General features: G+C 43.5%; 1 protein-coding gene across 1 annotated transcript in view; it reads right to left on the reverse strand.

Annotated features, from left to right (window-relative positions):
- Positions 1-15,799, reverse strand: part of MYO10 (myosin X) — a 221,199-nt gene that overhangs the window by 68,351 nt on the left and 137,049 nt on the right. The window contains exons 15-19 of the mRNA XM_083188111.1: positions 14,497-14,589; positions 11,385-11,453; positions 11,124-11,206; positions 9,686-9,794; positions 9,360-9,440 (exon numbers count right to left, since the gene is read on the reverse strand). Of these exons, the coding sequence (XP_083044237.1) occupies positions 9,360-9,440; positions 9,686-9,794; positions 11,124-11,206; positions 11,385-11,453; positions 14,497-14,589 (435 nt within the window). The remainder of the gene's footprint in view (positions 1-9,359; positions 9,441-9,685; positions 9,795-11,123; positions 11,207-11,384; positions 11,454-14,496; positions 14,590-15,799) is intronic.

The raw sequence follows: 15,799 nt of genomic DNA on the forward strand, positions 1-15,799 counted from the left end.
GTACACTCGCGTACAGGTTTTTTCGCACGTAGAGACCCGTCCGTAAGCGTTGGTGAGTGGTCGCGCCTGCGCATTAGCGAATGTACGCATGCGCAGATCATAAAAATACCCGGGACGTACGCGTACGGCCCGGCCGCTCCAACCAGAATAAGGCCCAATATGTGGGAATGTGGTAAAATGAGCTAAGTTTGGCATAAAATCATGATTGTTTTGTTTATGTTTTGGTATTTGTTACTCTTAGTCATAGACTATTTAGCATGGCTCTTCTTTACATTTTATAGTTGGTCTTTGGGTATCTCTGCCAAAAACCACTGTCAAATTTGCCCTACCTGCATTGTATAGTGTACATGCGTTTGTCTATTTGCTAACAAAGTGTGCCCTGCAATAAGGTGTGAACTAGGCCCACTGTGTGTAGTTTTATATTAGCAGGGTTTAAATATTGTTTTAATATATTCAGGAAAGGAAAATCAATATAATCTACAGCAAATTAGTTAATCGTGTTTACTACACTATGTAGTATTTGCAATAAATCACTACTCTCCTTCCATATTTAGAAACATATTATTTTAACAATTTCTAAAGTATTTTATACATTTTATTTAGTATTTTTGTCAAATGCAGATATAAAATTCAAAGTTGGCTAAAAGTAAGCTTTAACTATAGTTTTTGCTTGTGACTATGACAATAATACACTCACCTACTCTACTCTTGCAAGCTGTGAGTATCAAGTACTTTTAAATGAGTTTCTTTGCTAGAAAGTATAAAAAAAAGACTAATCATGCCATTGCCAGGGACTTTGGTGCTTGGTTACGTGTCTCATGGGTGTGTAGCTAAAGAATTACAATTGGCTAGATTTAAACAGAACAACGCTACCCAACGCTCTTGTTTCACCGCATTTCCCAAGTGATACACTTTTCTGCCAAATAGTTTTGCCACTCCTTCCAACAAAATAACCAACTCAAAAGAGAAAACCTGTATTTTAAAGGCAGGAATTAAAGCTTCTCCTATTCTGTTCTACATGTTTTTCTTCCTCAAAATGTGATCATTTTACAGAAAACTTTTTTAAATAAAACATAGGTGTTTACATACAGTAGTTGATAGATGGGATAATGCTCATCAATATTGCTTGGTAAAGATAAACAAGTATTTCACAGGTTTCATGAAATATTAGTCACTAGGTTTAAATACCTCCCAAATATCTGGGTCCACAATCAGTGTGGAGTACAGCTGTGGCCCACTGGCGACGTGACGTTGTCATAGTGTACTTGGTCATGCCCCTTGCCAAAACTGTTGAAAATTGACAATACTTCCCCCATGGAATAAAGCTATGTGCTGCTGATGATGATCAGTATGTAAGATTCCTAGCTAAATATAGCTGTGACAAGGAATCACATACTGTACACTAGATAAGATGAAGTCTTGGTCTTTATTTTGTAGCCGGCAAATAGCATACCAGGTAAACAGCATAGGCAATGACAGTTACTGCATTGCAGCCTACAGATGTCAAAGCATAGTACAAACTCCTCAGCATGTACAGTGGTCCATATCTTAGCCCACACCCAGCCTATCACTTGGGCGGCTATTCCACCCATTGACTATCTGCCCTGGAAATACTTATATCAGGAAAGCACATGTGCTGCTAATACACCCAACCCAGATCACATCAGTTATCCTGCTGCTACTGCTCTATACCCTGGACCAGTTCCTCCACATTACCGTAATGTGGAGGTATGCTGTCTACGCCACACTACATTCAAAAATATATGCTAGCTCTCAACTTGATGTATTTACTGGTTTGTATCTAATTTTATCGCATTCCATAAAAAATCTAAATATGAAAAAATATATGCCAGCTCTAAAATAAGTCACAAGCACCAGAGCTCTACCCTTGGCTGGTTACTTCTAAAGCAGTGAGGCAGTAGCATGGTGTCCCCTGCAAAAGAAGTAGCTAAAACTAGGTAAGGCCAGTCTGGGCTGATCACACTTTTACAGGTAGACATACAGTATAACTGTATGCACTACTGAAATGGGTACTTGTTTCCTAGCACGGCGCCCGTCGCAGGTGATCGCATACCTTAACTTAAGGTATGTGATGGACCCGACCGACGCGATTTCAGGGCTATTTTTAGCCTTTTCCCCGACAATTAAAAAAATCGCGTTCCATCACATGCCTTAAGTTAAGGCATGCGATGCGACCGATGCGATGGACGCGATTTTACATAGGGAACCCTGTTAAATGGGCCAATGGACCCGATTTCTCATTGTATACCAACCCGAAGCGTGGCGAACCCGCGAGGGGCGGCGGTACGCGTCCTCCGACCTTTTCATACCCCCACTATCCACGTCGGCGTGGAGTTGACTTTATATAGTGTGGCGAGCGCAGCGAGCCACCCAGCCTGAAGCGTGGCGAGGGGACGCGTAATACCTATGAAGTAATGTGCGTCCCCTCGCGGGACTCACCTCGCTCTCCACACTATATAAGATCAACTCCACTCCATGTGGATAGTGGGGGTATGAAAAGGTCGGAGGAGGAGGACCGTTGCCCCTCACGGGCTCGCCACGCTTCGGGTTGGCGTTCATCGTGGGGTGGCGTTAACAATGGGGGGGCATTTCACCCATCAGGGTGGGTATACAATGAAAATTGGGGTATGGGGGGCATTTAACATTGGGCCCAATGTAAAATTGGGTCTCAGGGACCATTTTACATTGGTGCCAAAAATCGCATCGATCGCATCGCATGCGATTTGGTTGCATGCGAAGTGATCAACGCTTTTATTTTGGACCCGATGGATACAATCAAAATCGCAGGCGCCGTGCTAGGCAACAAGTACCCTGAAATGTTTGCTGTGCTGATAATTGTGATGTAAGAACAACTACATATAATACTAATGTATCCAAAAGCCTTTCATGACAGAATATTATGTTAGAATTCTTCGGTTTATATAAGTGGAGAACCGTGCTATTAAGCTTTGCAACAGAGAGGTGACGTTTCCAATAAAGTTAAGAGACAAACCAAGAACACGCAAATATGTAGTCTGAATAAAAATATGTCAGGAATGTCTTTGTTAGAGTTTGTTACTGTGAGTACTTAGCATTTTTAGAATAAAGGAAAGACACAGAGGTGGACGGAGAACTGAATGCAAAGTGTAATCCGGTTATTAGAACATGTATTTAACAACTGTAGCTTTTTGGTAAATAGGGAAAATGAAAAGATAATGAAGAGGGGTTGCTTACACACCTTTCACAAGTAATGGTACTATAGATGGGTACATGAATGTCATATAAATGGTGGGAAAAATTAGGCCTATAATAAAAACTAGGCCAGTGTGTTGTGATGAATACATTAGAGTAGCGGTTCTCAAACTGTGGGCCCTGACCCCAAAGTGGGTCCCAACCTTCTCAGCATGGGGTCGCGACTCCATGTTGCTGACCATCAGGCTGATGACTTTTCTAATCTCAATCAGTGATTCAAGGAGTCTGAAAAATCTGTTGAATTATCTGTTATTTTAGACTCCTCACATAATTTTGTGCCTCCTAAATGCTGCCATGTATGTGCTGTCTGCTGACTACACGTGTGATGTGATAACCTGCTGCAGTAACTTGCTGGGGTCCTGTAATTATTTTTATTGTCTGATGGGGTCCCAGAGCAAAATAGTTTGAGGACCCCGGCATTAGAGGATATACATGAGATGTACACGTGCTGTACTGTAATGGGTGAGAGGGGCCGTTCTGTAAGGAAAGAGGGGTGCTGTACTGTGATGGGAGAGGAGTGCTGTCATGGGTAGGGGGGGAAACTTGAGTATGATGTGAGAGGAGCAGAGAGAGGAAAAAGAAGACCTCTCAAGGTTTGCTTTGCCAGAACTTGGCTTGGTAAAAAATTACCAACTACACAATATTGTCTTAAGTTGGTTAATGAAACAGCACAGCACCATGCACACTTACCCTCACAGCACACCTCCTTGATGGCACTTCAAATTTGGCGCCAGCCCCAAGCCAATCACAGTCCAGTAACCAATTAAGGGCTGCCACTCCTGATTAGCTGCCAGTCTACAAATTTTGGCTAGCTTGCAGGTGGCACCAAATTCAGAATGAGGTTGACCACCCCTGATTGGCTGCCAATTCATGAGCTGCTCCAATCTAGTGACCAGTGCCAAAGTTAAACAGATGCAGCAGAACACATCATGCCACACAATTAGGGTGGCCAATCCCGGGATCGGGATCGGCGGGATCCTGGGATTTGGCCCCAAAATGAACGGGATTTCAATCCCGGGATTGGAGTATCCAATCCCGGGATTTCGGGATTAGACTGCGCATGCGCAGTCTAATGCCGGGCAGCGTCTGAGCACTCGCTCAGACGCTGCCCGGCTGTCCCCGTCCCGGGGTGCGGCCTGCGCAGCGTGATTAGGTCACAGGTCACGCTGCGCTGGCAGTAGCACTACACCCCCACCGTCGGATCTGCTAGCCGCCGGGCCTCCCCCAGTTGCCTGCCTCTTCACCGAAGCTGCCTGCCGCCTGCTTCCCCCGCTTGGCACTCACCAAAAGTAAGTGTGTGGCCCCGGCACCTGCTTGCCGCCAGGCCACCCGCATCACGCACCGCTGCCACCTGCCCCCTTCCCCAAGAGTCAGTTAGTGTGGGGGGCACAGGGGCATTTTTTTTTAGGCATGCCAATCCCGGGATCCCGGGATTGAGCATTTTTCAATCCCGATTCCCGGGATTGAAAAAATGCCCCGGGATTGGCATCCCTACACACAATGCCTTCAGTTCACAATTTTAGACATCGGGAAGGGTAGGGCCGGACTGGGACCAAAAATCGGCCCTGGCATTTTTAGAGCACACAGGCCCACCTTTAGTAGGCGGGACCCTTTTGCGGCGAAGCTGCGTGTCAAAAAGGGGGTGTGGCCTCAATGAACGGAGGCGTGGCATCACAAAAAGGAGGCATTACACTGCCCAATACACATTATGGAACACACCGTTATGCCCATTACACATTATGGAACACACCGTTAGGCCCATATCACATAATGCCACACACCGTTATGCCCATTCCACATAATGCCGCACACCATAATATGCCCATTACACATTAAGTGCACACCGTAATGCCCATTACACAAAATTCTACACACCGTGATGCCAATTACACAATATGCTGCACACAGTTATGCCCTGTAGACAAAAAACAAGAGCAGGACACTTACTAGTCTTGGCTTGTACTGTGGCACTGGCATTGCAGGACGGATAGTGACTGGCTCTGCCCGACACTCTGCTTAAAAAGAACCCCGTCGCCATGGCACCCTGCTGCAGAATCTCCCGCCGCTGGAAATTATGTTTCATGAGTCTGTCCTGCCCCTCAGCTCCCCCCTCCTCTGGACTGTCACTGTGGATGTGGTGGCACTGCGGGTCAGGTGCAGCGTCATGACGATTAAATGGTAATGACGGCTGGGGCGGCGCAGACTGTGATGGCCAGGACTGGAGGCAGCGGTGCGGGCTCAGAAGCAGCTATCGCCGTGTCATGGTGATGATGGGCTGGGCGGGCGGGCGGGCAGCGCAGACTGGCCATGCAGCAAGACATTGCATTTTAAGTGGAGATCTTCTTAATTTAGGCATACTTTGTTAATATCAGAGCTCACATCCTGAATTACTCTCCCAACAGTGCTGGGCTTACTGATTTGCTAAGCTCTGTCTGTGAGCGTGACTGTGGGAGCTATTTCATATCTGTATAGATTTTTTTTTTAAAGCCGAGACAAGTCCTCCTCTTTAGGCCCAGACAATGAGCTAGAACCAATTTCTTAGCAGGCAATTTGAAGAACTTGAAAGACAGCTATATGATTTGGGTCCTGGGTCCCTATAAGCCTCTGGGTCTGGTAGCTATACAAAACAGATCACCAGACATTTTGGTGCCTTATGCCAGAAAGGGAATTGTTGTCCCTTCCTACATACTTAAAATAGGGACAGTGCACACCAAGGGTGTGCAGCTTCATGGGAAAGGGGAATTGTCACATACTAGTACTAATTCACATTACACCACACAGTAGTGTACATTATTCACTATATACAACACAGTGCCATGTAGAGCCACTTGTACACATTGTACCAGGTAAAGCCCCTTAGGCACTTTGTGCAAGATAGAGCCCCACACTGTTCAGGTAGAGCTCCTTATAAACATTGCACCAGGTAGAGCCCCTTAGGCACACTGCGCCAGGTAGCGCCCCTTAGACATACTGCACCAGGTAGAGCCCCTAAGACACACTACCCCAGAAATAGGTAAACACACTGCACCAGGAACTCCTGTGGGCACATAATGCCCACAGGACTGGCACCGCTTATAAACATAATGCCCAAAAGAGTAGCACTGCTTATGCACACAAGGCCTATGCTTTATCACACTGACACACTCTCTCCCCTGGTGGCCTGCGATCATCCCTTGCAGGCCTGCATTCGATCACAATGACACATTCTCTCCTTTTGCTACTTGTCCTCTATCACACTCACACCTGCCCTTGTCCTGTGACTTGTGCTCTATTCCACAGACAAACACCCTCCCCCTGTGGCCTGCATTCTATTACACTGACACACTCCCACACCCCACAGCAAGCCATGGGCTCTATCACACTGACGCAATATGTCACCCTGCGGCCTGCGCTCTATCATACTGACACGCTCCCTCACCCTGTGGCATGTGCTCTAGCTCACTAACTCACTCCCTCATCCTGTGCTCTATCACACTTACGCACTCCCTCACCCTACGGCCTGTGCTTTATCACATTGATGCGCTCGCTCACCATGTGCTCTATCACACTGATGTGCTCCCTCACCCTGTGTTCTACCACACTGATGCGCTCCCTCACCCTGAATCCTAATCCTCCCCACAGTCTAACCTTAACCCCTGTACCCTGTTAACTAACCCTAACCCACCCTCCCCACAGCCTAACCCTAACCTGCCCTTCAGGGCTCTTGACAGGCACACACACACACACAAAATACACACACACACACACACACACACACACACACACACCACGTATCTTACATACAACCTCAGAGTGCAGTCTCACTGCCTGGGTGGGCCCTGAAACCGCAGTAGCCTCTCTCATCTCCTTTAGCAGCTATAGCTTGAGTCCAACTTGGCTCTTCCCCTATGTGTCCCAGGTAGTTCCCCCCTCCCCCTCGTTGAGTCCCAGTGAAGCCCCCGCAGCAGCAGGATGCAGAACGGGAAGAACGCCTCTCCTGCCCCAGTGCTTCCCTACTCAGTAGACTAGGTGTGTGCCACCTCGTTACGGCCCTGCAGATCACGGTCAATGATAGGCTAAACTTGAAAAGAACTCTACTTTCTAGTATAATGTCTAGACCAGTGGCTCCGAAACTTGCTCCTCAGGACCCAAACAGTTCACATTTTTCATTTCACCTAGCAGGTGCACAGATAAGAGCAAATTATGTCACGTGTGATACTGTAAGGAGACCAGAATAACATGATCTGTTTGGGATTCTGAGGACTGAGTTTGAGGACCTTTGGTCAAGACCATTAAACAGCTGGAATCAGAAAATTAGGCATTTTTAACATTTAAGTTCCCTGATACATGACGAATATTCTGCAGTCTTACACAAGAACCCGGTGCTAGCTCTCCCTACCAGCAGTGCTTGGGGTCTTCTGCTGGCAGTTCTGCTGGTTTCCGGCGTGCGCAGCAGTTGTCCAGTAATCGAGATGCTATGCCACTGATAGCCCGCGTGTGCAGTGGTTCCTCTGTCTTTAGGTAACCAGTATGTCGGGTCACTTGTGCATCTTTGTTTGCCTAGTTACCTAATCTACTGAGGCTGCTGTGGGACACCTGTCCTTTATCATCACTAATTACCTGGCTACAGCCTGTTATTGGAAGGACTGTGTTTAAACTGCTCCTTGCCCTTTCCTTCCTGTGATGGTTTGTTTGCAGATCATATTGCAAGTTGGTCAGTTTCAGTTGGTTTCTCTAGAATTATCCTGCTGTCTCTCTGAACCTTAGTATCTTTGTCTGTAGTCTGCACTCTGCTACAACCTCTTCAGGTAACACCCTAAGAGCTGGCATGCATTCTTCTAGCTCCTGACTCAACCTCTTCCTACAGCTGGCCTACTTTCTTCCAGCTACTGCCATACCATTAAAGGATTTATCCTTAGAGTTGGCCTGCATTCTCCCATCTCCTTCAAGAACAGCTACAGGAATATCCAAAGGGCTTGACTGCACCCTCCCAGCTCCTGCACCAATCATAATTGCTGACCTGCATCCAGATTCCATGCCTGCTCCTATCTGCCAAAGGCTCATCTACAGGTCAGTCTGATCTTATTCTAATAATTGCAAGTTATCAGTGCATACACCCGGCCATCAATGGTCTGCTATTTTGGTCATCAATTTTTAGCAGATGATAAAAAAAAATACTTTTATTTTACTACAAAATAGAATTGTGTGAGATATGTTTTTTTGAATAGCTAGTTCAATCATAAAATAATTATAATTTCTAAAATGGTTTCTGGTAAAAAAAATATTAGCCAGTTAAGTTCATGTACAGTATCTAAAATGTATTTCCTACTATGAAAGCACTAAAGCTTCTGGGGGGCCAAGACAGCCCCTTGGCCACTGGCCATTCACTTTGAATGTTCTAGTCACAGGAAGTGTGCATGTATTTTTTATACCTGTCATATTAATGTTTTGTCTTGATCTCATGCATCCTTAAGTTTTGTTTCCAATGTGTTTTGATTGCCCATATAAGATTTCAGCCAACATGTGAAAGAACAGATTGCAAGAGGTCCATTTTCTTTATTTAGATTGGGCACCATACCCGCTAGGCTGCAGTGTAACGGTGAAACCCAGCTTATCTGAACCGAGTCATGTTAAAAGGACCAGACAGGCAGATCAGCTGAACTGAGATGATATCCGGCAATTTCCCAGGTCCAGCCTGCAGTGTGCACATGGTTTCCGCAGCTGTGACACGGCTTAAAACCAAGTGCAGTAACCCTATGTTGTCAGTGCAGATAATAACATGATTGTACCAGATTTCTGTTGCTGGTTCTGCCACCGACATTTGCAAGTAAAAGTAAATACCCCTATAAAGTCTACCCTGTAATACAGACAATAGATCACTATATAAATCTGGAACACTATTTTTTTTATTATCAACCAATTTCCAAAACTACAGCACATTAGACATTGCCCACTTTTAACTAGTACTCCTCATAAATCATTTATATTTTCTCAATTCAGTACAATGAAATCCACATCTGATTCACAAAGTATACATTTGCAAAACAACATACACATACATAAAAATACATTCAAAAGGTAAAAAATGATATGATGTTGTATTTTAATTGTGCAGAACTACAGCTTACCTTGTATATATTAGGCTTAATGCAGCGGACAAAAAATGGATTTGATGTGCTCAGTGTTGCCATTAAGGAATGCAGGGAATCCTAGAATAAAGAATAGTTTTATGCTTAATCTAAAACTAAACAAAGTCACCACATGGGATGTTAAGAATGTTAATAGGTTTTTAAGTTTTCTAACTGCGCCCTCTAGTGGTAGTAAGTTTATATAATTTTTTGTTTACACGATACACACAAAAACAGATGTGTTTCAAGATCAAATATAGCTATATGGCATAAATATACTGTTGCATTTATTAAAATATTCTATTCCGTGCATATACCCTACACACCTTGAACTGCAAGCTAACAGAGGGTTTCCGATGCTTGCTTCCAGGCTTCAATGTGTCTTGATTATTTCGACTTGTAACATGTTCAAACAGATCATATATGAAATCCAGCCTGATAATGCAAATGAAAGGAAACAGTATTAAGATGTAAGAAAACATATGAAACCAACTAATAAAATATTGACATGGACAGTTTATTATCTATATGATATATGTGAGTCTCCAAAACATTTCCATCTGCTGGCATAGAGCGAAACTATATCTCTTTCTCACACATGCACAAACACAGAAGGTAGTAGACTAGCCTTCAAAGCTTTTGCTTCAAGCGGGCTTACTAGTCAGATATATTTGCATAATTGCATTGCAGTCTAATAGTACTAGCTCATGGGTTTGACTTTTCCATAATGTAGTTATAGGTTAATCTCCCGAAATGGCCAGGGAACTCCTAAAATCATGTGGTACTCTTGGCCACTGGGAGTGGGTCACACCGATGAGCCAGCGCTTTTAGTCAGCACATGCTGTACCAATTTACATCTCCTGAGTCTTGTATTGGCAGTGCTGCAAAATCAACGGGAAAATTGCACTTTAGTCTCTGGTACATCACCAGAGTCTACTAGCGCTCATACAGATCAAAGCTGCTGGGTGGAGAGGAGGGGGGCCTGGGCAAAGACTGCTCATGTGCCCGCTCTTCTCTTAAAATGCCATTGTTGGTAAACTAATATGCAAAGGGCGGTATTCAATGTGCACGGTGAGGGGGTTTGTACTGTGAAGACGACTTTTCCTCACTGAAAACAAGCCATCCTCACCTTCAAACTCTCTCGCTGTATTCAATGTACGGCCCAAATCCTTGTTGTGAGAGGACGGTGAGGATCCCCTTAAACAGTGAGGTTCACCACAAATGCAGCAAGTCCGCCTCAAGGAACAGACGAGGTGGAAACAGCGAGTGAAGGGGATGGAGTTGACTACTGACGAGGAGCTATCGGCACTTCTCGCTGTCAATAGTTCGCCATCAGTGGCATTGAATACCCCTAAAAGCATACCTCCCAACGTCTTGGCTGCTGGAATAGGGGGAGGGGTCTATGCAAATGAGGGTGTGGCTTATGCAAATTAGCCGCAACCCCATTTTCGGCTGCGAATAGATGCTGTGCGCATGCGCGCAGCGTCTATTCAATCAGCTTGAGGGGGGGTCCCAACTGCCACCCCCACAGCAGGACAATGCCGGCCGCGGGTGGGACAGCGAGACAGGATCCGAAAATCGGGACTGTCCCGCTGAAATCGTGACACTTGGGAGGTATGCTTAAAGTGTTTAACTGTTACATCATTACTTATCAGGTTTATATACTGCTTTTAACTGCGGATCTATTCGTTTTCAAAATATAAAATTTGTCTGATGAGGATTTCTGTAGATACATGTACGGGTATGCGGAACAGTCCTTCTTACCTGCTTTCACGCAATAGATTAAGAAGGTCATCTCTAAAAGTGTCTCGGTTCTTCTCCAGGGTACCTCTGACATCGTAAAGGACCTTGTAAAGTGAACAGAAGCCACCATTGTAAAGCTACATAACCACTCTAAATGCCAGATTACTGTGAAACATACAGCATAGCCAATGTAAAATCATATGTACATCAGCACTTTAATCATTGCCCACCAAAATCATAGTCATTTTTGGGTTTCAGATAGATGACATAAGGGAAGGTTACCTCTCCAGCATAGTGTTTTACACCAAAATTGTGGACTGCAACTCTTGGCTTGACATAGAAGGAGTTGTTCTGGAAATAAAATATGAAATATAATAAGCATTGAACTAGAAAACACAGTTACAGAGGCAAACTATGAAGGGAAAAGTTGAGTATGATCAGTCAGTGGGTAAGCTAACCCATCCCATGGATTTAGGCAACTGTACGTACATACATTTAGAAATGTCATTTTTATTTTACTTGTCAATTTTTTTGGGGTAAATAGCAAATACAGTATAAAAGGTATAATTGCTGCTATGTTAAAGCCGTTTTTCTAGGTCTACAAATATACTGTACAGTATATCACGAATGTTGGTGATTTGCTGGTGTATAAAACCATGTGACTCATTTAGCTAAAGACTAGAATTATGAAAACCTACAGATTTATTGTCAGATCTGGCTGGTTGGAATCAAAACCTGGTAATATCTGAATGATAGTTTTTGTCAGGTTTACAGCATTTCAAAGCAAATGGTCAAGTGTCACTTGTTGTCATCCATTACCAGGTTTTTGTTCCAACCAGCCAGATCGGACAGTAAATCTGTAGATGTATGGCCAGATTAAGCTTGGACAAGTGGTAAAGTGGAAGGTCATAACTCACCAGCTAGTAAAATACTAAGTTAGGGGGAAATTTAGTAAGATGTGAATTCTACTGCACATATGATGCTGCTATGGGCAACCAATCAGATCTGCTATTTGGTTGGTTTTATATTGTTTAAAGATATGTTTAAGAATATAAATAAGACTATCTGGAAAAGGATTAAAGCATTAGTATTTTATTTAAATTTTCCTCATTAAACTTGAAAATGTAAATTGGTCAATTTACTCCCAGGTGGCTCAATTTACCCATTGACTCGGATCAATTGATGCCTAATGTGGGGCAAGTTGAGCCACAAAACCAATTGTGAAAAGTCATATTTTCCCAGCCATAGATGCATTATTTTTTTTCGACTAACAGGAGACATCCCAAGAAAACAATAAATGTTTTTGTACTATAATTATTTTCCTTGCCTAGAAGAGAAGATAAGTAAACATCAGCTCATATTACCCACTGTTTCACTATGATGGGCATCACAGACCGTGTAATGGTTAGCATTACTGCCTCACAGCGCTGAGTTCATGGGTTCGATTCCCACCATGGCCCTAACTGTGCAGAGTTTATATATTCTCCCCATACTTGCGTGGGTTCCCTCCGGGTACTCCGGTTTCCTCCCACAATCCAAAAATATACTGGTAATTTAAATGTTTCCCAACAAAATTAACCCAAGAATGAGTGTGTGTGTGTGTGTGTGTGTATGCATGTAGTAGGGAATATAGAATGTAAGCTCTCTGTAAAGCGCTGCGGAATATGTGTGCGCTATATAAATAACTGTTAATAAATAATATAATAGATTTCACCACTGAAGTTTATGGTGCAGAAGTTGCGATGTCATATTTTCATGTTGTCTATTTCCTAATTCCTACATATGCCATACCACAATATCACAATACAGGATGCAGGCAATTAACAGACAGTCCAAATACTGACATGCAATGGCAGAGGCAGACATACCATTATGGTGCCACGGTCAAAACGTTGAAGCGGTTAAAATGTTGGCATGTCAAAAAGTCCCATAATATCTGTTTATTAGACCCATAATATCTGTTTATTCAAATACACAATATAAAATAGTTATGACTATATGATTCAAAGTACAGATGGAGCAGGCCTCGCTCTTGCAGGGGATGGCAGAAGATTCGCCATCCGCCATCCTCCGCCAGCCGCCATCTTATCTGCGAAAGGGGACATGCGCGCACGAGATGCGCGCGCGTCCCCTTCCGATGGCACTTCCCCGGGTCCCCGCCGGCGGTCACCCAGGGCCCCCACCTCCTCCCCGCTCTCCCACCTAACCCTGTCCGTCTCCCTGAAGCGGAGACGGACAGGGTTCCCGTCGCCCGGAAACTGAGACGCGCGTGCGTGTGAGACGCACGCACGTCTCAGTCAGATGGAGCACCTCGCCGCTCGCGGATCGCCAGAGGAGACAATCTGGCGATTCGCCAGCAAGAGGGAGGCTGGCTCCATCTGTATTAACCTTAAGGAGCCCATACACGGTCCGTTGTGTATGGCTCCGTTCTGTACTATGCGATGCGCGCTCCCGCGCATCACATAGTACGGTACAAAAAGTATGTGCTGCACATACTTTTTGTACTAGCTATACATCGGATCGGATCGCAGTGCATGCACACTGCATGCACCAGGCATGCGATCCGATCCTATGTGTGCTGTTTAAGCACACAACGGATCCGATTAACGGACCGTGTACGGGGGGCATTATTATTAGATCTATTCACAATTTAGGCAATAATAGTTTATATGATATTGATGTTTCTTTTACTTTACTAGTTTTCATCACAAATATAGTGTATCATTTTTATTCTGACGCAAAATCATCTGCAAAATACGTAAGTGATTACAAAAAAAAAGTTTTAATATTTTATGAATATTGTTACTTGGAATTGACGAAACAATAAAAAAAAATTTTTTATTGCATAGTAGCAGTCATGTTTTTTGTAGAATTCAAGAAGAAATTGTTTACGTCTCTGGCACGTAATGTGATTAGTGTAACTTGATAGTTTTCCATTGTAAATATCATGGAGTAAAGAAGTACTGTCGTCTCATTCCTGGGGCAGTTGTGCAGACAATGAAGTCGTAGGATAATTGGCTTCAAAGGACACTTGTGAAGGACGCTGTACCCAACTGTAGCTTGCACTATGGATAGGGCGAGGTTGGACTCATGTGTTCCCTTTTAACCCCTATGAGAGTTCTTGTTACATTTGATTGATTTATTGATTTTATGTCACATTTTTTAATTGTGTATTTTTAAAACATACAAAATGACTACACTATAATTGGCCTTTGGCCTTCTTTTGGTGCTCAAATCAGAGAAAGCTGTAAACAATAATGTATGACCTTGTCAGAAAAGACTGATTAAGGACATACATTATTGTTTAGTAATCTCTGATTTATTTGCAGGACTGGCATGAAAACAATAGCGAAAGTGTTATCTACAACATAAGGACAAAATGATGATAACTTACTGCATGCTGATTATGTAACTTCTCCAATAAGGTGCTGTCAGTAGCGCGTGGAAAGTAGCTTTCTTCGTTGATCAGTGCTAACAAGCCAAGTTTCTAATCAAATGTGAAATCACAGAATGAATGTAAATGTCAAACATGTAACAATGTTTGTTTACAACAAGTTTTTGTAAAGTAAGCATTACATTTTTCATACATAGGGCCAGATGTATCAAGCTTCAAATAGTGATAAAGTGGAGAGTGATAAACAACCAGCCAATCAGCTTCTACCTGTAATTTTTCTAACTCAGCCTTTGACACGGCAGGTAGGAGCTGATTGGCTGACTGTTTATTAGTCTCCATTATCACTTTTTGAAGCTTGATACAGTACATCTGACCCATATTCCTAAAACATCTGCTTACTACTATTACTTACAATAGCAGTTCCAGCAAAGTACTGCAGACTGCTTTGGGGAGGCATCACAATACAACTACCTAAAATACAACTACCAGGTTTCTCTATAATTGGCTTAAACATATCGGTATTACCAGCAGTTATTTTATAATGATATCACAATCAGACAGTACTGGCTTTTTTTCTGTATAATACAGTATTTCATTCTTATGACTAGTTCTGTAAACAGGATTAATAAAATGTACAGTATTATTTCACAATTGAATTAAATAAGCGTCTCAAGACTGTGTACTACAGATATCTTTTTATAAGATAAAAAGTACTTGGTACTGTAAGTCAATGGTTTAGGTTAGGGATACTACATTTTGTCATCTGTATGTTATGTCTACTGCTCTGTAGTACACTTTGGGGGGATATTCTGGTTTGTGCAGGGTGTGTGCGGCCACGGCGAATGGAGTGTTCTCACCATTGCAGTGGGGCGGGGGTGGGTACTGGGCGTTCCCATGGAAATCACCCTGTGAAGTGTGTGCCTGGTAACGGATGTCAGCTGCCCACCATTTTCCCTTTAGGAATACACTCAAAACTAAAACACCTTAGAGTGTCTTAGTTTTGCATGTACCCTCCTCATCATTCGGCGACCATCAAATTATATGGGTGTTTCCCATTAATGGATATTAATGTAAAATACCCATTCGCATCCATGCAGCCGAATTTGGCCTGCGAAGGTGGGCGGCGGCATTTACGAGCCAGTGAAAAATTAAACCAGAATAACCCCCTTTGCACTAGAAGACACAGGAGAATGACAACATATTTCCAGCTAATTAATACTCTTCCTTGCCTTACCTTCTGCTGCTTATACATTCAGGAGCATAGTTATTAGAACTCTGCATTTAGTTACCTATGGAACTGTGT

The sequence above is a fragment of the Crinia signifera genome, chromosome 5 (assembly GCF_055691185.1).
Source record: "Crinia signifera chromosome 5, ASM5569118v1, whole genome shotgun sequence".
Classification (NCBI taxonomy): domain Eukaryota; kingdom Metazoa; phylum Chordata; class Amphibia; order Anura; family Myobatrachidae; genus Crinia; species Crinia signifera.